This window comes from Phascolarctos cinereus, unplaced genomic scaffold (assembly GCF_003287225.1).
Source record: "Phascolarctos cinereus isolate Bilbo 61053 unplaced genomic scaffold, phaCin_HiC Scaffold_7;HRSCAF=346, whole genome shotgun sequence".
Taxonomy (NCBI): Eukaryota; Metazoa; Chordata; class Mammalia; order Diprotodontia; family Phascolarctidae; genus Phascolarctos; species Phascolarctos cinereus.
In genome coordinates this window covers 84,121,519-84,141,668 of record NW_027556180.1, presented here as the reverse complement: position 1 = coordinate 84,141,668, position 20,150 = coordinate 84,121,519, and the positions used below count along the sequence as shown (strand labels likewise).

The 20,150-nt window shown below is 38.6% G+C and overlaps 1 protein-coding gene across 1 annotated transcript in view; it reads left to right on the top strand.

Moving 5' to 3' along the window:
* CD28 (CD28 molecule) overlaps positions 1-19,847 on the top strand; it is a 43,787-nt gene extending 23,940 nt beyond the window's left edge. The window contains exons 2-4 of the mRNA XM_020972845.2: positions 4,839-5,195; positions 7,786-7,910; positions 18,050-19,847. Coding sequence (XP_020828504.1) covers positions 4,839-5,195; positions 7,786-7,910; positions 18,050-18,178 — 611 coding nt within the window. The 3' untranslated portion in view covers positions 18,179-19,847. The remainder of the gene's footprint in view (positions 1-4,838; positions 5,196-7,785; positions 7,911-18,049) is intronic.
* Positions 19,848-20,150: the final 303 nt, after the last annotated feature.

Below are 20,150 nucleotides of genomic sequence, written 5' to 3'. Positions count from 1 at the left end.
CTCTGAGAAAACAAATATGCAAGGTCTTCTCTTTGGCATTTAAAAAAACCATTGTACAATCCGGCTCCAGCTCACCTTTCCAGGCTTCTTGTACATCACTCTCCTTCATGCACCCTTTGCTCTAGCCAAAGTGTTCTCTTTGCTGTGGACACCACAGGGCATCTCTCATCTTCCTGTTTCAGTACAGGTTGTTTCTCATGCTTGGAATGTATTCTCTACCTCTATCTCTTAGAATCTCTAATTTCCTTTAAGGCTCAGCTAATGTGTCACTTCCTGTACAAAGTATTTCCTTATCTCCCCTAGTTGTTAGTGCTCTCTTTCCCCCAAATTACTTTTTTTTATTTCATATTTTTTATTTACCTAACTTCATACCAGGTGTTTTCTGTGATAGGATGTAAGCACCTCGAGGTCAGGGACTTTCCTTTTTGCTTTTGTATCCCTAGAGACTAGCAATGTGCCTTGTGTATACTGTACTAGATACATACCAGTTGGATGAATGAATGAATAAATGGATTAAATTTGGATTGGCAGAGATGAAAAGAGACAGCATAAACAAAGATGTAGTATTATGTTTGTGTTATGCTACATAGAGATTTTTGGGTAAAGTGGGGAGTACCTGCAAGGAAGTAGGGGAAGACTAGGCTGGAAAAGCCAGACTGTGGAAACTCTTGAGCGTCAGGTTCAGGAGTTTGGAATTGATCCCAAAGGAAATGAGTAGACATTGATATTTTAACTCCATCTAATCATCCTACCTAGGCACCACTTCATCATGCCCAAAGAAACCCAAACAACACCACTCCCAATACTTATCTTCAGAGCCTAAGATAGCTTCTGGAAAAGTTTGGATTTTACCTGGTTTTTCAGTGGTAAAAGTGGTTTTTCAAAAGGAAAAAGTAATTTTTATGCAAGTATCAAAAAATATCTATTATGACAAAACAAAACTCTTCCTTTTGTTTTTTTTTTTCTGAAATTCAAGTTAAACCCACAAAGCTATTGGATGTTTATAAAAACCTGTCATGAACAAGGATTCTTTATTAGATCCTACAGAGCTATGGATTGCTTTGCAAGACTCATCTATAATAATTAAACCTGTTCTGTTCTGGCCTCCCAAGGTGACTGTGGCTTTCCTTTAGGAGGATTGGTTCCAATTACTTGTAGCACTATTTGAACCAATCCTGGATAAGCTAACATGGTCAAATTGTTTCATGTATTTGTAAACCCTTAAAACAATTCTTTTGGCCTCACTTTCAGAATGTTTAGAATAGATCCTTTAAAAAAAACAACCCTATTATCTTAAGGGTTCTTCTGATTTTTAGAATGTTTTTGTGCGATGATCAATGATTTTTTAATTTGACAAATAAACAAACAATGACTACCTGGTAGGTTAAGTAAGAAATTAAGACATTAGTCAAATTAGCTCTTTGTGCCAGCCAACTCAGGAGTTTTACTGACTTGCTCTCTGTTTCAATACTTTTTAAAAATTTTAATTTTTAATGATTTTAAAAAATTTTTATATCACTTTGATTTCTTAATATATTCCTGCCTTCCTTTGCACCAAGAGCGGAAAAAAGCATTCAAGCAAAACTAATCAATGCAATCATTTAGTCTTATATACACCATTTTACTCCTTGCCCCCAAGTTTTGTAGAGAAGGGAGGGAGATGTACTCATAGCTTTTTCGGGGGGTCAGACTTAGCCATTAAAAATAACAATGATAATAATTAGCACTTATACAATGCTTTAATGTTTGCAAAGAATTTTGTTTACATTATCTCTTTTGCTCTTCACAACAGGCTAATGAAGTAGTAGATGTTATTGTTATCTTTATTTTAATAACAAGGAAACTGAGGCTATGCAGTATAGCACAACTAATAAATACATGAGACAGAATTTGAACTCATGTCTTCATGACTCCAAATCCAGCACCTAACTACCCCATTATAATTACATAATGTTCAGTTTCAGTTTGTTATTCTTTCCCTTTACCTTATTGCAGTTATTGCATTTATAATTCTCCTGGTTCTTCTTGCATTGCTTTGCATCAGTTCAAAAAAGTATTCCCATTTCTCCTTGTATTTTTCATGTATGTAACTTCTTATGGCACAGTACTACAATTTATTTAACCATCCCTCAGATCAGTGGGCTCAGTGGTTATGTTGATGCAATATAAATATAGCCTCAAGAGCACAAAGATCCAGGTCTTCCCAGAACTTAACTTTGTAAGGATGATCCAAAAAGTTTCCTTGATAGTGATGGTCATGAAACCCCTGAAAAGACTGAGGAATCTCCTCATCAAGATCTCATTAAGAATAGGGCCAATACCTTTTGAACCACAGACTTCATTACTTGGTTTATACCTCAAGGAAGTAATTGATTAGAAGAAAGCCCTCATATACTCCAAAATATTTATACTAGCACTTTTGGCAATAGCTAAGTAGTGGAAGCAAAGTAGATGCTCATCAGTTGGGGAATGGCTAAACAAATTGTGGTGCATGAACGCAATGGAATATTACTGTGCTGTAAGAAATGATGTATTGTGATGAATACAGAGAAGCATGGAAAGCTCTATATGAAATGATGCAGAGTGAAGTAAGCAGAGCCAAGAAAACAACATACACAGTGACTATAACAATGTAAAAAGAAAGAACAATTACACACCAAAAAATCACAAGTAAATATAACAAAATTATAAAGATCAAGCAGGACTCAAAATGAAGAGATATGAGAAGACACTCCAAACCTCTGTGGAGGTGGGAGGTCCACTGGTGCTACACATTGCACATGTTTTTGGACTTTTTCACTATATTGATCAGTTGTGCAGATTGTTTTTTTCCTTTCTAAAAAGAAACTATTTGTCATGTAGAATGGCTCTCTGGGAGTGAGAGAGAGCCTTGTGATAACCATGGTGATATAAGAAACAGAAAGTATCAATAAAAAATTATTTAAAAAAAGGATGGGGCCAACAGCTCTCTATGTTGCCTAGTTGAAAGGAGAGCTCTTAGTGTCCTTTTATAGATCCTCTGTTTCAGTGGCAAAGTGACATACTAGATAGAGATCTAGAGACTTTAAAAAAACATTTATTTTTTCTATGTTGTTGTTCAGTCATTTTTCAATCATGTCCAACTCTTCACGACTTCATTTAGGCTTTTTTTTTTTGAGGGGGGCAAGATACTGAAGTGGTTTGCCATTTCCTTCTGCGGCTCATTTTACAGATGAGGTAACTGAGGCAAACAGAGTTAAGTGACTTGCCCAGGGTCACACAGCTACTAAGTGTCTAAGGCCAGATTTGAACTTAGAAAGATGAGTCTTCCTGACTAGCCATTGTGCCACCTAGCTGCACTCCCCCCACCTTAAAATAGTATTTTGTTAAGGATAGAAATCTACAAGGTTCTATAATCTATGTGCAATGTTTCACAACGAAGTACCTTACATATTTTTGTTTCCTACTATACTGTACTGTAAGGTCACCACAGCTTGCATGTACACTTATAGAATCTTTATGCATCTTAGGAAGAGAGAGACAGGGAAGCAGCAAAAAAGGAAAACTCTGGAGTTAGAAAGTGCATCTCCTTAGGGAGAGGAAGTTCTGCCACAGAATATGATACTTTTGCTTTTATAGTTCCAGCCCTCAGAATCAGGAAGATCTGAGTTCAGGTCCACCTCTAGCTATGTGACCCTGGGCAAGTCACTTGATCTCTCAATTCCTGGTAACTCTGATACTGTAAGTTGAAGAGCAGATAGGTTCTGATCTGCCTTGGCAGGCAATTTTTTTTTCACTAGCATTTTTATATACCAATGAATAATAATATGTAGCATTTATGTAGCACTTTAAGGATTGAAAACCACTTTTCAGATTTTTGATCATCACACCAACCCTGTGAGATAGATGCTATTATTACCCCCTTTTTTTTAGATTAGGAAACTGAGGCTAAGAGGGATTAAGTGACTTTCCCAGGGTTACATAGCTAGCATGTGTTTCAGTCAGGATTTGAACTCAAGTCTTCCTGACTCCATATCCAGCATTCTCTCTATCCCCTACACCAGTTAGTTGACATCACAGGTGCAGATGAAAAAGAAACAAATAAACTAGTTAATCCTGAGGTGACAAATGTGGTATCTCTTTCAGGGAGGCTAGTCTCAGCAGCAGTGACAGTGCAAAAAAAATATTAAAACTAGCGACCTATTTTTTGCTTTTTTTTAACCCCCCTACCCTAATTTAAGGATAGCCAATGAATAAAATACCAAATGTCTTAAAAATATATTTTAATTCCCTCATGTCTATCTGTCAGGTTTCCAGTTGAAGATTGGACTTAAAAGTTGGGTCAAAACAATTAGCTCCCAACCCACCCCTTTAGCAGTTTTCAGCTTCACATAAACATAACAGGAATCCTAACCAGATTTGAAACCTTAGCATTCAGGACCATACTGATCAAATACAGCTTAATGCAGGTCAGATCTTGGATTTAGAGTGGAGGTATTCCAGTTAATATTCACTCATTATTCCACTCAATTGCATTCCATTCCATTCCATTCCATTCCATTCCATTCCATTCCATTCCATTCCATTCCATTCCATTTCCATTCCATGCCACTCAATCCCACTCATATTCAACTCAAAAGCAGAAAGTGACTCTTCAAGTTTGTTAGACTGTTCATCTTATAAACCATGACCTCCCCGTTCTTACCAATGACCAAGCATTCTAGATTTACCCCAACCAAAATAAGAGGGTCATCCGTATTGAAGGTCTATTTATTTTGTGGGCAATAAATTTTAGTTCAGAAGCTCGGACTGAAAGTTTACCCATCCTGTTCTAAATAAATGCTGTCTTTCCTTCTCAGACAAGATCTTGGTCAAACAGTCACCTTGGCTTATATCTGATAATCATGGAGTGGCAACCCTTGCCTGTAACTACATCTATGATAAAACACCAACTGAATTTCGAGCTTCGCTCCAAAAGGGAACGAACAGTGCCCTTGAAGTCTGTTTTGTGTACGTAAATGGAACCCACAAACCCTTGCTTTCCTCAGCTGAGGACTTCAACTGCTCCGTGAATTTCAATAACAAAACAGTGAAGTTCCAACTCCAGAATATGAGTGTCAACCAAACGGATATTTACTTCTGTAAAATAGAATTCATGTATCCTCCTCCATATCTCTCCAATGAAAAGACTAATGGAACCATCATCTATGTGAAAGGTATAACATAGCTCTGAAAGAGTAATTCAATATTCTTATGTCAGCCTAGGTATCCTCAAAGGGAGAATGCTGGCCTCTTTTTGATTGAGGAATTGGGCAAAAAGAAGAATGAGCTCTATTTGTGTTTATTCCACTGACTTGGGCCCTTAACCTTCCTCTACCAGCCTCTTCCTTTGCAGAAATACCTTCCACTGAGATGTGGAAAAAGACTCTGGTCTATGAATCAGAACACCTCTATTTTAGTGGGTAATAGTTGTGTGACTTCTGCAAGTAATGTATAGCCATTCTGGGCTTCAGTTTCCTTGGTTATTAAATAAAGGGATTAGCCTAGATGGTCTCTAAGGCTTCTGTCTTACAAATTTCAATGACATTTTGAATGGTACAGAGCTTAACTGGAATGTCTACTCAAAAGGAATGGTATAGTGTAATGGAAAGAGCATGCATTAAAATTCCACCGTTGGCTTGGGTGATAACTAGCCATGTGATATTGGATGAGACACTTAATCTCTCTGCATCTCAGTTGCTTCATCTATAAATGAAGCCAATGAAATGAATGATTGCTAGGGTTGGTTTCTTGATGGGAATAAAATAAATCAGTTTCTGAGACTTTAGATTCTGAAAGAACGCTGGACTTGGAATCAGGAGACAGGTTCAAATCCTAGTTCTGACATTTGTTAACTATATGATCATTGGGCAAATCATTTAATTCTACTGAGCCTCAGTTTTCCCATTTTTAAAGTGGGGATAATAATAATACTTGCACTACCTACTACTCAAGGTTGTATAGAATTAGGATTATGAACCTTTTAATGCTGTATAAATGTGGGCTATGATTATTTGCCATGCATTTTAAAGATGTAGACCCCTTCTTTTCAGAACTCTAATTAAGGAAAATCAATATCATATTTTGCTGTTTCTCAGTATTGTGCCTGTAGACATTATTTCAATTTTAGCTTTATTTTTCTCCTCTATCAATGATGAGATGTTGTTGGAACAGATAGTAACCTGGACAAGGGGGCTTTATTGCCTTTGTCTGGTAGAGTAATTTTGGTGATTGAAAACAAACAAAATACAATCAAATAACATGCAAGTATTTAATTTATTGAGTCCTGTTGAAGTTTTAAACATCATTTTCTTATTATTGCCTAGTTATACGTAAGGAATGTTACAGTAAAAAATAATTGTTTGGCTTTTACATATGAAATCATGCCCTAACACCATTAATTGGTTCTGAGAAAGCATGGGATTAGATGACACAATATTACATGGGGTGCTTAGTGTCCTAGGAAACAATATCTTGGCCAATTGATCAAATGGCATTTCAGTAGGAGTTTTATGATGTTATTCTGGAATTTGATTACGATGTATTAATAACATAATAGCAAAATAATATGGGTATGGGTACCATTTTGGATGGTGTGCCTTTACCACTAATACAGAAGTTCTTAATATATGCCTCTAAACCAGCGATACAGTAAAATACAAAATTAAAACTAAAAGATGAAGAGGAATACCAGACAGAAGCTTAACATTTTAAGAACTCATCCCACCTGGATAAGATACATTGTGTTCACCTTATCTTATTTCTAAATTAAACATTTTAGAGACTTTCAAGTCCAGTTCAATCAGTTTTAAGAGAGGAACTAAGGCTTAATTAGAGATAAAATGACTTGTCCAAGGTTACATGGTGAATAAGTGACAGAACAAGGGTTTGTACTCTTGTTCCCATGGAGATATTTCAGAATTGGAGAAAGAAATGGCAGAACACTCCAGCTTCTTTGCTAAGAAAACCCCATGGACAACATGGCCCATGGGTTCACAAAGAGCTGGATGTGACTGAACAACTAAACAATAACATTTCAGGGAAGCATTTTAGGCCCATCAAGGCTTAGCTCAAAATGAGTTCCTTGTTACTGGTCTTCCAGTGAAATCTGGATAATCAGTCCCTGTTGGAATAGTGTAGGAAGCATTCATGCTTTAGGGAAAGATTGGTCTAGCTGATCTCTGAGGTCCCTTTCAATCCTGTAATCCTGTGACTTTATGATCTACCAAAATTGCATTCATTCTCTCAGATTACCTGCAATTCTCTTCACAGAATCAAAGAATGTTCAGGTTGCAAGGGACCTTTACAATTATCTAGTTTCTTCCCCAATTTTTTCAGGTGAGGAAACTGAGGCCCAGGAATATCACTTGGCTTACTTATAGTAGAGTTAGCACTTTCCATTACGTAGTGTCCTGACAAGCAAAGCTTGAAAATATTAATGCTGCTCAGGATAGAGTTTATGGAGAAGAAGGCCTCCAAATTACAATGAGGTGTGTGGGGTTCTGGCAGGCTCTGAGATAATTTAACTAGTGGAGAGCTCTTATCTTAGGTCGCACAACCAATTTCCTTAGATTTTCATCCTGAGTTCCAGCAATGACTAATACCTGATACCGAAGAGGATGCTCACACACTCTGTAGCAGTTGTCTGGGAGCTTCAGGGTGTTGCTATTTCTCTCCATCCTTCCTGCTGTGATGTTGTGAAAGCAGAGAGTGAATTCAAATGCCACTCCTTGATGATTCTGACCCACTGTTTTCTCTCTATTTCAGAGAAGGAGGTCTGTTCGGCCCAAGAAACTTCTGAGTTTCCCAGACCCTTTTGGGCAGTTACTGCAGCTTTGTGTATCCTTGCTTTCTATAGCTTGTTAATGACAGTGGCTTTTTTAAACTGCTGGGTAAGAAATTATGTACTTGTCTTCAGTAATGTCAATGATACCACCCAACTACTGCTTTTGCCCTGGATCCTTCCCATGTTCCCAATTGGGCATGTGCCTTTGTAGGTGACCCTTACAATCTTTGAATGCTTCAAGTAGGCTTGAGAGAAGTAAGTTCTTCCCGATGAGAAGCAATATCTTGATCAGATTTCTCTGTGCCTCTAGATACTGATATAGATGACCAGGGAGTAAGGAGAGATACAGAGCATCCTGAGAATGTCCTTCCTACAGTCCACCCAAAGAGTAACCAGTTACTGGGCTAGGAACCATGTGAATTATCATTCAGATTGCTGCTTTGCCTTCACATCTAGCAAAGAAACGACATGAGTCTTATATGAGTCATGTTTTTTTTTTCTACCTCTGATGAGGTTTAATTGTTAGAGGCCAAGCTTTGAGCTATCATTATGAAACTACTGTAGTGGTTGTACTGACAGATGCCCCTCACCATTGGATCAGATTTTACTAACCCTAGCAAACCTTCAGGCAATGCAACAGAACTGGAGTGTCTTACTTTCTACTCCCCAGCATACAGACCACTCTAGAACTTTGCATAGACAAGCTAATAGCAATCAGGAACCACTTCATAATGGTCTTGCTTTTCCAACTCTGCATTGCTTCTATTCCCTTGTGTAGTTTTTAGAATCCTCTGGTACTTATTCATACCTTCTTCCATCCCTCCCCACCCCCCACTAACCTGGAAGTTCTGATCTCCTTCTAGAATAGGAACATACCTTCTACTCTTGTATTCCAGCTCTCCAAACCTAACACAATGCTGAGTATACAGAAGGTGCTAAATAAATGCCTCTGAATTAACTAATTCAGTGCCTTCACTGCCATCTCCAAATTGCCCTTAGTAGAAGAGCTGAATATACCTGCATGTTCCAGGTTAAATCCAGATTGTAGCCTACGGAAAAGAAAAAAACAAAAACAAAAATGCAGCTCTGGGCTTTACTGCCTCCATGTGCTGGATCAATTATTTTAAGAAAGAAAAGGCTTCCTTTGGAAGATACTTTTTAGCATATGTAATCATAGACATAGAGATGGGAAGAGGCTGGGGGTAGAAGTTATCTACCTTGACTCTTTCTTTTCACAAATGAAAAAAAAAAGAAACCACTGAGAGTGAGATAGATGAATGACCTCATGGAAGTCACACAAGAACTAAGTGGCAGAGGGAGGGAGGTGAACCCAGGTCCTTTGACTCCAAATATTCTTTCTACTGTGCCACTGCTTTGACTTTTCAGATTAGGGTTTCTGTTATATGTTTTCCCACCACACCATTGATGTGACAGCAGTTGTTGGAATACTCGCCTGGATCCATGGCACAACCCCAAAGGAGATGATATTTTAGGAAATGCTTCCAGGATTTTTGACTGATCCAAAGTTGAAACTACATCCTGGTTATCAGGTGCATTTAGAGATTACATGACCAGTGGGACCACTGATCGGGTTGTTATAAATGAGCGTATTTATAGAATTACAGTAACTGGCTGAGTTAGCACACCAATTAATAGGATGGCACAGTAGTTTGCTAAAGGATTCAGTAGAAGGTAAGCTACCCAAGGGCAGGGACTAATTTCATTCTTTATTTTTTGTATAGATACAACACTTACCATAGTGTCTAGTACACAAGAAGGAATAGGGACTAGACCTGAGATCTCATTGGTCTAGGGAACTCCCAGATGAGGAACTGGCTGAACCAATACCCACCACCATTTCCTCTTCAACTTTTAGTCTTAGAGTGTTGCCTTGAGCACTGAAAAGTTAAGTGATCATTTAGGTCATCTATATGCAAGGTGGGACTTGAACTTAGGTCTTTCTGGCTGACTCATTAGCCACAATTCCACTTTGCTTCTCAGCATACAGTAGGCACTCAATAAATGCTTGTTGAATTCAATTAAAGGTTCAAAGAGATTCATGCAAATAGTAATGAGCTGTTATATAGATAGCACCCTAAAGTTTATAAAGCCCTTACTTAAGTAGGATCTCACTTTCAGCTATAGAATACTTGAATCTGGCTCTGTAACTCACATGTTAATGGCATGGAAGAAGTCTAGCTGATTACAGCTCAGTCTGAGGAAAATCTATGGCAAAATGGAGCCGTGTCACACTGATCTCAAAGATTGGAAAGTGCAGACACTTGGCCTTAGAGAAGGGGCTGCCAAAATCCTTGGAGGTGATTCAGTCTCCCAGTGTCAATGTGCCCTTATTTGCATTTGATTCCTAAACCCTGATACCCACTGACAAATGTGGCAGAATGGAAAGCTCTCCGTGTCTCAAAGAATAACAATGCCACATTCAAGCTGATTGTCAAGAACAAAAATCAAATTTCCTAAAAAGTTAGAGTGATCTAAAAGTGGGAGGGGCTTTCAGGAGAGGTATGGCGCTCCCTCCATAGGACGACTTCAAGCAGAGGCTGCATATGCCTCTTCTCGGGGGAGACCATTAAGGGGCATCCTGGTTCGACTAGGAGTTGAACTAATTGTTGGAGGTGTCCTCCTACTCTGAGTAAGATTCAGTGAGTCTTCCTCAGACTCCAGGCCCAGGTTTCTTGATGAAGCCTTTCCTTGTTGCAAGGAAGCCCCTACTCACAACCAAAGTTGCATCATACTCTTCAAAATAAATAGATATTTTTTCAGTGAACAAAAGTTTATTTTCTCTCCCTCCCATCACTTTCTCCCATTAAAAAAAAAGAAAAACAAACAAACAAAAAACTCTTGAAAAAATATGTTGAATCAAAGAAAACAAATTCCTTCATTGACCATGTCCAAAAAGCACATGTCATGTACTTCTTACTACTCCTTCATGAGGGTAACTTATGGTATGATTGCTAGTGACTTGGTCTGAAGTGGGTTCTGGCTAAAGCTGCAATTCAGTAGCAAGAGTGCCCCTAAAGGCTCAGCAAGCTCTTAAGGACAGCTGCAGATTCATTCTTAGTTGTTGACCTGTGGCTGACATTTGAGTGTATACAACATAGCCCTCCCCCAGTCTGTCATAGGCCCACATCTGTTATCTTTGCTCACCCCTCCAATCACTCAGCTATGCAAACTCATTCCCCCATCTAAAGAAATCCATTATCGATGTGCTCCCAACATTAAATGACACAAAGAAAATGTAGATGATGTTTATGCTGAAGTCCCCCTTTTTAGATAACAATCATAGCCAGCATTTACATAGCGCTTTAAAGTTTGCAATGTGCTTTTCATATATTATCTCATTTGACCCTCAAAACAATCCTAGGAATAGGTGTTATCAATCCTCATTTTACAGATGAGTAAACTGAGGCATAAAAGATTAAATGATTGCCCAGGGTCACACAGATAGTATCTAAGGTTTGAATTCAGGTCTTCCAGATTCCAGGTCTAGCACTCTATGCATTTTGCTATCTAGCAATGGAAAGAGAACTGGATTTGGAGTCTGCTGACATGGATTTGAATCTTGGTTTTGATATTTATTTTGCTACCACTTAACCTTCTGGGACCACCATTCCTCATCTGCAAAATGAGTAGTTTTCATCATATCGCCTCTGAAATCCCTTCTTACTCTATGTTATAACAGTGTAGAGGTAGATTGTTACTTTCCTAGAAGTTGAGATGGGAGGGAGAGCCAGCTTAGCAAAATTTTAAAAGAAAGCTTGATATGTGGTAGGGAGATGGGGTGGAGGACAGGGGAGAACATTCTTATTTGGGGTTGCATGGGAGATGGACCCTGTGGCTGTTCCAGAATTTAGGAACTATGGTGGGTTGAGTTTTTCCAGGGAACTTTTAATTTATTAGAGTAGATTCAAGATATTAGAGCACATCCAGTCCAAGGTTGGCAGAATTCTTATTCATACACGTTTGCTTGCCTTGGAAAAAATATATATTTTCTGAATTTATGTATTCTTTTCTCTTGTAAATAAACCTTAGGAAAAGCAGACTTTGTTGACTGAAATGTGTGGTCATATAACTTCAATCAACTATGTCCTATATTCAGTGTTCACCATAGTGCTTTAGATGCAGGTGATTAATGCAGGCTTGCCGAAAGAACAAGATGCAGGATAGCTATCATGCAAAATCCTGATGGCACATATGTTTTCGCCTTTGCACTGAAGAAAACCACTGAATGAGCAGGTAAAGGCAGAGAGCATAATGGGTAGGTTTTTATTAGCAAGACTATGAAATGTGAAGTCATAAAAAAATGTCAAGACTTCCTGTATGCCTATAGGCACACACTTTATGTGCATCTACGTCTGTTTTTTGGCGATGGAGAGCTGTACGGAAGACTATAAACTCTGCAGTTGCATATGCCAGCTTGTGTGCATGTTCCAAGGTAGTTAATGACCCCATAGTCTGATTACACTTCCTCCTTCTGTGAGTGAGTACTTGAACTCTCAAAGGTGAGTAGATGATCTGCAAAAAGTTTTGGGGAACAGATCCAGAGGGCATCCATATTACATGCAATAGATCCATTCAGGTGACCCCTCCCCCCCAACCAGCTCAATGCTCACTTACCATCTCTTTACTTCTCTTGGGTTTCAATTCCCTGGTAATCAATTTTGTTCTATACTTCCTAGTCTGTAAATCATTCTCCTTGGTATCCAAAGCAGATGGAAGCAGAGGATACAGAAGAATTTTGAGATGGAGTTGGAGAGTAATTCACATTTAACGACCTTGAGTTGACCCTACTGGACAGGATAATGAACAATAATAGGTAGAAGTCACAGAGAGGCAGATTCTGAGTCAATATGAGGAAAATCTTCTGAATAATTAGAGCTGCCTCAAAGTGGAATGGGCCGCCAAATTTGGACGACATCCTTGGAAGTCTTCAAGTAGAACTGTATGACTGAATGTAAGGGATGGGATAGGGGGCAGTCTTGTTTCAAGAATAGATTGGACTTGACTTCTGAAGTTTTTTCCTATTCTGAGATGCCATGATTCTCAGACATATCCCTTTTATTTTCCAAGATGAGTGCTCTTTTTCTCATCTTCTTTCGTTTCTCAGAAACTTTAATCCATGCCAATTATACCTATTCTCTCTTCCACCTTACTCTTCCTGACTCCTTCCTTTCTACCTGTAAACATGGTCAAATATCCTCTACCAGGGTTCTTTTTTCTTTTTATATGTCGTAGGCCCCTTTGACAGTCTGATGAGGCCTAGGGACCCTTCTCAGAATAACATTTTGAAATGTCTACAAAGAAATACATTGGATTACAAAGGAAACTAATTATATTGAAATGCAGTTATTAAAATATTCTTACAAACAAATTCATGGACCCCAGGTTAAGAATCTCTGCCCCATCCTCAAAAAATCCTTCCTGCATCCCTCTTATTTCCATGGCTTACTGTCTTATCTCTGTCAGCAAATAACCCAAGCTGACCTTCCTAAATGAAGCAGGAAGATATTAAAATCTGGTCAACTAATGTAGATTTTCCTCTTTAGGGTACACCTCTGTGATGTGTTATTCATTTGAGCCTTTGTGGGCAAATTATTCAGCACTGACACTTACCTGCTTTAATCTCAGGGTTTTTAGTATTTGAAAGGTTAGGTGCAATCTTATTCACTAATCCATTAAGAATACAGAGGGGTTGGGCATGAATGATTTTTTAGACTGGAACAGAAAGAGGGGTTGATAATAGAAGATAGAAGCTAAAAAGGATCAGGCCCAGTTCCTTTTACTTTCCACTGATGCCTGGGATAATTATCACTTCTAAGGCTTTCTGTAACTTGGTAACTTTCTGTTTTTTTTTTAAATTTTAATTTATGCTAGTTTTCCTGTTGTTTCTAACAATAAAAACCCTTAGAAAACCTCATGGGACAGAAAAGTAGGGAAAAATTCCCCTTCATCCCAGGTTTGTTCCAAAGTGGGCCCCAGGAGGATTATGAGTTCTGACAGCAAGAAGACAACAGATGGGCCTGTCCCTGGAGCCCTAAAATAGATGGGACAAATGGGAAGCTGGCCTGAAACTAAGAAGTGTCTCAGGAGGCTATAGCCTCACTTCCTAAGTTCACTGTAAGGAAGTTGAGATGGGTTTTATGTCTATTATCCAAGGACCAGCATAACTAAATTCAGAAAGGCCTCTTGCCAAGTTAACCACAGGATGGTGAATTATTTTGTCCATCGCAACTCTTAAAGACTGTTTATTAAATTACAGGGGGGCTTCATTCTGTGTTGGTAAAGAGTGAACCCATAAAAATGAAATTATAGATCTCTAAAGGATTAAAGAGTCACATAGTCAAACTTCTCCAAAGAGCAGTTTACATTTCATTCATTCATCCATTTATTGATTCAATAATCATTTATTAAGTGGAAGGCACTATTCCAGGTTCATGAAATATAAAGATAATATCAAAATGGAGCCCCTACCCAAAAGAAGCTTATATTCTACTAGAGGTCACAGATAAATAAATAAAAGGTAATCAGTCTGAGGAAGGAGAGAATGCTAACAACTATGGGGAGGAGAAAAGGTAACCCTAAGCTAAGCCTTGAAGGATGATAAGGAGATGAGGAGAGAGTGTATTCTGAACTTAGGGTGAATGGATGGAGGAGAGAGAGAGATGGAATGTTGGGTGCAGAAATAGCTAGTAGTTCAAATTGACAGGAACACAGAGAACATAGAACGAAGTGTGAAATAAAGACAGCAAGATAGGTTAGAGGTGGTCTGGTTAAGGAGTTTACATCTTATCCTAGAGCCAATGAAGGTTTTTCAGTAGAGTGACACGGTCAGAACTATACCTTAGAAAGAGTATTAGTGGAGGGTTGATTGGAAAGGAGGAAGCCTAAAAATAGAGCAACAAATTAGGTCATTAAAATAGTCTGGGCACTATTTAAGGTTTTAGTAGTGTAACAGAGAAAGGGGACAGATCTAAGATCTCTCTGTTGGGGAAGACTTGGGAACTGATTGGAGAGTGAGGGAGAGATAAAAGTGTCAAGGATGATCCTAAGGCTCCTGGTTTGAGGAGATATAGGGATTTAGAGGGAGAGAAAATAAATTCCTGTTAACTAAAAATATAAACCTGTAATAATTTTTTAAAGCAGAGAATTTTGCAAGAGGGATGGATTTAGAGGGGGAAACAATGAGTTCTGGTTTGACATGTTGAGTTTGAGATGCCAACAGGACATCTGTGGATAGTGGAACTGTCTATCAGGTAGCAGGTAATGAAGGTAATAGGAGAGAGATTAGGATTGGATGTATAGATATAGGTTTAATCTGCACAGAGATGATAATTAATCCAGTAGGTGCTGATGAGATCACCATGGGAATGCTTCTCTCTGATGAGAGGATCCAGGACTAAACTTTGGGGGCTACCTATGTTTAGCAGGTGGGAGATGGATGATGATAACAGTTAAACAGGTAGGAGCAAAATCAGGGGACAGTAATGTCATGGAATCCAAAGGAGGAGAATTGAAGCCTTTGTTTTTTCATTAACCACTCACTGTTTAATCCACTATAATATCTCATTCTCTCTTCACTCTATTGAAAATGCTCTCTTGAAGGTCATCTATGACTTCCTAATCACCAAATCCAATGACTTATTCCTGATTCTTATTCTTCTTTATATCTTTACAACATTTCACATAATTGCCTGGCCAGTCCTTGAAACTCTATTTTCTCTTAGCTTTTGGGACACTGGACACTCTTTATCCTTCTTTGACCACTCATTCTTAGTCTCATTTGATGGTTACTCTTTTGTGTCCCAACACCTTAAAGTGTTCCAGTCTCTGTTCTTGGCCTTCACTTTTCTTTAGAAATGCTTGTTGTCTTATTGATTTGGTGGTGACATCTCCTCTTACGGCTCCAGTTGCTCCACTGATGACTTCTAAATCTGCTGTCTTCTGCCTCAGTCTTTCACCTCAGCTTCAGTCTTCAATTTTAACTGCTTGTTGTATACTTCACCAAATATTCACAGCTTAAGTACAAGATGTCCAAAACAGAAATCATCATTCCTCCCTCAAACCATCTCTTTCTCCAAACTTCCTGATCTAGACTCCACAGTCACCCTTATTTCTTTCCTGTCTTCTCCTGTGATGGCTGATCAGGTGCCAAATTCTCTCATTTCTACTTCAATAGTGTCTCTCATTAGAAATTGGTTCCTTTCTTTTTAACCCCACCTTCACCAGGATCTCTTGAATGAAGTACTCAACTTGTCCCTCTACTAGTAATAATTATGTGCAAAATTTTGGGACTTGTAGTCTGAGGTTGAGGTGAGTCCATTGCAACAAGGGTGAGCAAAATGGATGGTAGATAAAATGAGAGTTCTTTAGATAACTGGATTTCTCTCTGGCCTTGAGTGTCTACTAAAAAGCATACATTCATTTTAGCAAGTCAGTGAGAAGAGCCATAAGGATAAAAAGCCTGAGGATAAAGGCATGATAATATTCTGAAAAGCTGAGGAATCTCTGCTGGTCTTTGGCTGAGGCAGGGTTCTTCTATTTAGCAAAGCCTCTGGTTTGTATAGGTCTATATGAACCTTCTACGTGCTTTTAGACTCAATATCTTCCTGCTGAAATTATTATTATTAGCTCTCCAGAACTATTATAATAGTTCTGGTATAGTTTTGAGGGACAGTTCAGACCAATCTGTCTTGCTGGGCAGGGTTCTGGCTGTATATGAGGCTATCATGGAGATAGACAAATACTTGTTGAAGTAATGGTTCGATCACCAATTCCTATCCCCATAGATCTTAAAATATTAGATTCATGAACTTTTAAAAAATTATAGGGGCACAACCTCAAATAGCATACCCCGGGAATTATACAGGCCAAACTAAGCCTAGATCTTTTGTTCACAATGTGTCTGCACCCAGACCACATCATATTATAGACTTGCTAGAGGTCTAATATATTGAATATTTCTATCCTTGCCAATTGCAAGGCCATAATGCCAGGTATCAAGGTACTAGTCCTAGATGGTGATGGCATTTTGGACTACATAATCATGACAAAGCTTAAAAACAGCAAAAAAAAAATTAGCTTAAGTACAAAAAGAAAGAGAATTTATGTATATACTACAGAACATAGAAAGAAGATTCCATGTGAAATCCTGGATCTACTTGCCCAGTGGGAGAGTAGTCATTTAGTCCATTAGTTCAGTTTTAGTGCGTCTAAGCAGGAAGCAGAGACCAGCTTCCCTATACCACTCTGCAAAGTGCTTTGTAAATCTCAAAGCTTATGAGTTATTACAGTTAAATTAAAACTAGACCTGTGAATTAACTGATATGAGGCACCATTAAAAGTCTCAAGTCAGTGCCTGCTTTACAGCAGAGATGTGAAAGTCTCACTGTACTCTGTTCTGGTCACCAGGGTCACACAGCTAGTCTGTGTCAGAGACACACTTGAAAGAGACTCTGACGACTCCCTATCCACTGCACCATGCAGCTTGTCATTGTTTATTATAAGCAGGAAATAAGAATAATATTCCTACATTGCTTACATTGTGGAAGCCATTTGTATTTTTTTGTACAGAACAGGTCCTCCAAACAAACCAAGTTTAGAGTGGTAACCTCTTACAGCCTAAGGCAAAATCCCACTAACAGGGTCTTTATTATGATTGAGAGCCATTAAAGACTAAGATGCCTATATGCTATGACAGGCACTAGACTTTAATACTCCACAAAAATTGATTCATATTTTGAGACTAGCTTTTAAGCCTTTCTGAACTGGAGCAGCCTGTTCATGAACGGGAGGCATACAGGCATATTCACAGCCTTTTCAGCCTTCCAGAGCTTGAGTTTGACTAACATAGTCTCCAAGAACCCAGTCATCTACCACATCATCTAGGCATCAGAGCAGAATTTCAGTGGAGGAGTAGCAAGTACCATAAAAAACAAATGAATCATCAGTAGACGTTGTTGTGAGGAAATAGCCTCACGGCGGGCACCAGAGAGGTGGATTCTAAAAACTCACATAGCTAGACGTAGCCTTCAATATTTGTTGTTGAGACAAAACACTTCAGCCTTCTGCCTACTTTCTTTTCAAAATTCCCCTGTGTGCAACACTCTCAAGGACTGTTGGTAGCTATCTTTATCTTATAGGTAATACCCTGATAGTTTTCACAAAGACAAGTTTTTGATGTTTTGCATACACTGAGAAACCTTCCTACTCTCCTTTTCTCCTCCACAGGTCAAAAGCAAAAAAAACAGAATTCTTCACAGTGACTACATGAACATGACTCCTCGGAGACCAGGACCAACTAAAAAACATTATCAGCCTTATGCCCCAACCAGGGACTATGCCGCCTATCGATCCTGACACAGACGCCTATCCAGAAGCGAGCCGGCTAACACACCTCTATCTCCTCCACCCTGTTTGTCTGGATAGGAAGTAACCATCTCCCATCTCTAGCCGGTTATATTTGGCCTTTTACAGGCCACTCATGCCTCTTTCATGAAGATAATACCCCAAGTTATTTAAGATCATTTTATCATATTCTGAAATAGGGACTTCTAAAACTTTTTTTTCAGGGGTAGGCAGGTTCAACTTTGTAAGGTTATCACTCAGGCTCAACCTTGACCTGAACTAGCTGACTTGACTGAAAAGTGTAGTGTTGGAGGAATCCAGGTCAATTGGATTTTTGTGTGGCATATGTGGCTAACTGTCCAATGTGTCAAGAAACAACTGGTGTAGCTCCATTTCCCTCCCCCTTGCCCCACCTCAACCTCAAAATCTGCCTCAACCTAACAAATGTATAGGTGCAAGATAGGAAAGGTCAGAGAAAAGGCCCCTTTGAATGAAGGGATTTGATAGTTTGAAAAAGTTTTTGTTTTAACCGTGCTCTGACCACATAGAAGTCACATACTTTCTTTATATTTAACATTGTAATTGTTAATATTTTAGTTTAGGAGGACTGGTAGATTTTTCTTAAGGAAATGCTGGACTGGTTTTTCTTTCATATTTCAAGATACTTATCGTGTATCACAACAAAATCAAGACTATCTGTTCAGAAATTCATTCCCAATCAAATTATATGTGGGGGTGAGATTGTATGGAAGAATTTTGTTTTGTTGGACTTTACGAACAGTCATGGGATATGACTATGAGAAGAAAATGATACGGTGGGATTTGGGTATGGATAGGGCTTTGAAATAGGCACCAGGTGTTCCAGATGGGACAATGCCACTATATTTACCTGTGTGTCAATAAGGTGGGGAAAAAATGTCTGAATTCATTTCATTATAGATTTCAGGTTTAGACAGTTGGTTTTGTAATATGTTTGTGGAAATCTGAGGGATGAAGGACTGCTTGGGGAAGTATACATAGGATAAATGAATCTACTGTGAAAAATTATGTTATCATTCCATAAAGATGAGAGGAATCTGCTTAAATGCATCTTCTGGAGGGTAGAGAGAGTTACCAAAGGCAATGATGTAAAACCCAGAGCCTCATTACCCAGCCCTGAGAACGCAATCCTGGAGAGAGCAGCTACCACTTGGATTAAATGATGCCCCAGTGGAACACAACCTGTTTTAGTGACTTCATCCCTGTGTGTGGTTGAAGCTCAGAGCTGATGCGCTGGTCTAACCTCCATTACCAGTTCCTGGAGATCAGTGGAAACAGAAGGAGGAGGTTTTCAGATATTTATCATCTCTAGTGAGATTGGACTAATAAGAGATGTTACAGAAACAATTCTGGAATGACAACGGATATTTTTTCTGCCTCCAACTCTGATGAACCTGTGATGTGCTCTCTGACTGCTAATGGACTCCATGACCTCATCAGTGTTATGAGCTACTAATGAGTGTGATGCATTTTGCTAAATTATAGACTTCATAAAACACATGAGCTGGGAGAAATAACTCAAGGATTATCTTAACACATCCTGAAATGAGGAAGAGAAAGAGAATGACACCCTAAAAGGATGATGTACCAATATATAATGTGTATTAATGAATAGTACACATTAAAATACAAGAAAAAATAATGTGAGGAGCTCTTACTGTGTTCTCATTTTTGAAGTCCCTTATGTGTTAATAAAAACACAGGGAATTTTTTTTGCTTCTCAATACACAGAGAGTATTCATTTTAAACTTGCGATGAGGGGAGGGAAATTTAGGTCTAAATTTAAAAAAAAATTTAATGAAACTTGTAATGTTTCTATTCCATTAATTTAATTAAACTAAAGTAGATCAACACCCATTAGCTTTGAACTGCAAAGGACAGTTGAATTTGTACTGGCAAGTAGGACCCATTACCAGCAGTTTGGCATACTGAGCTCTTCAGCCCA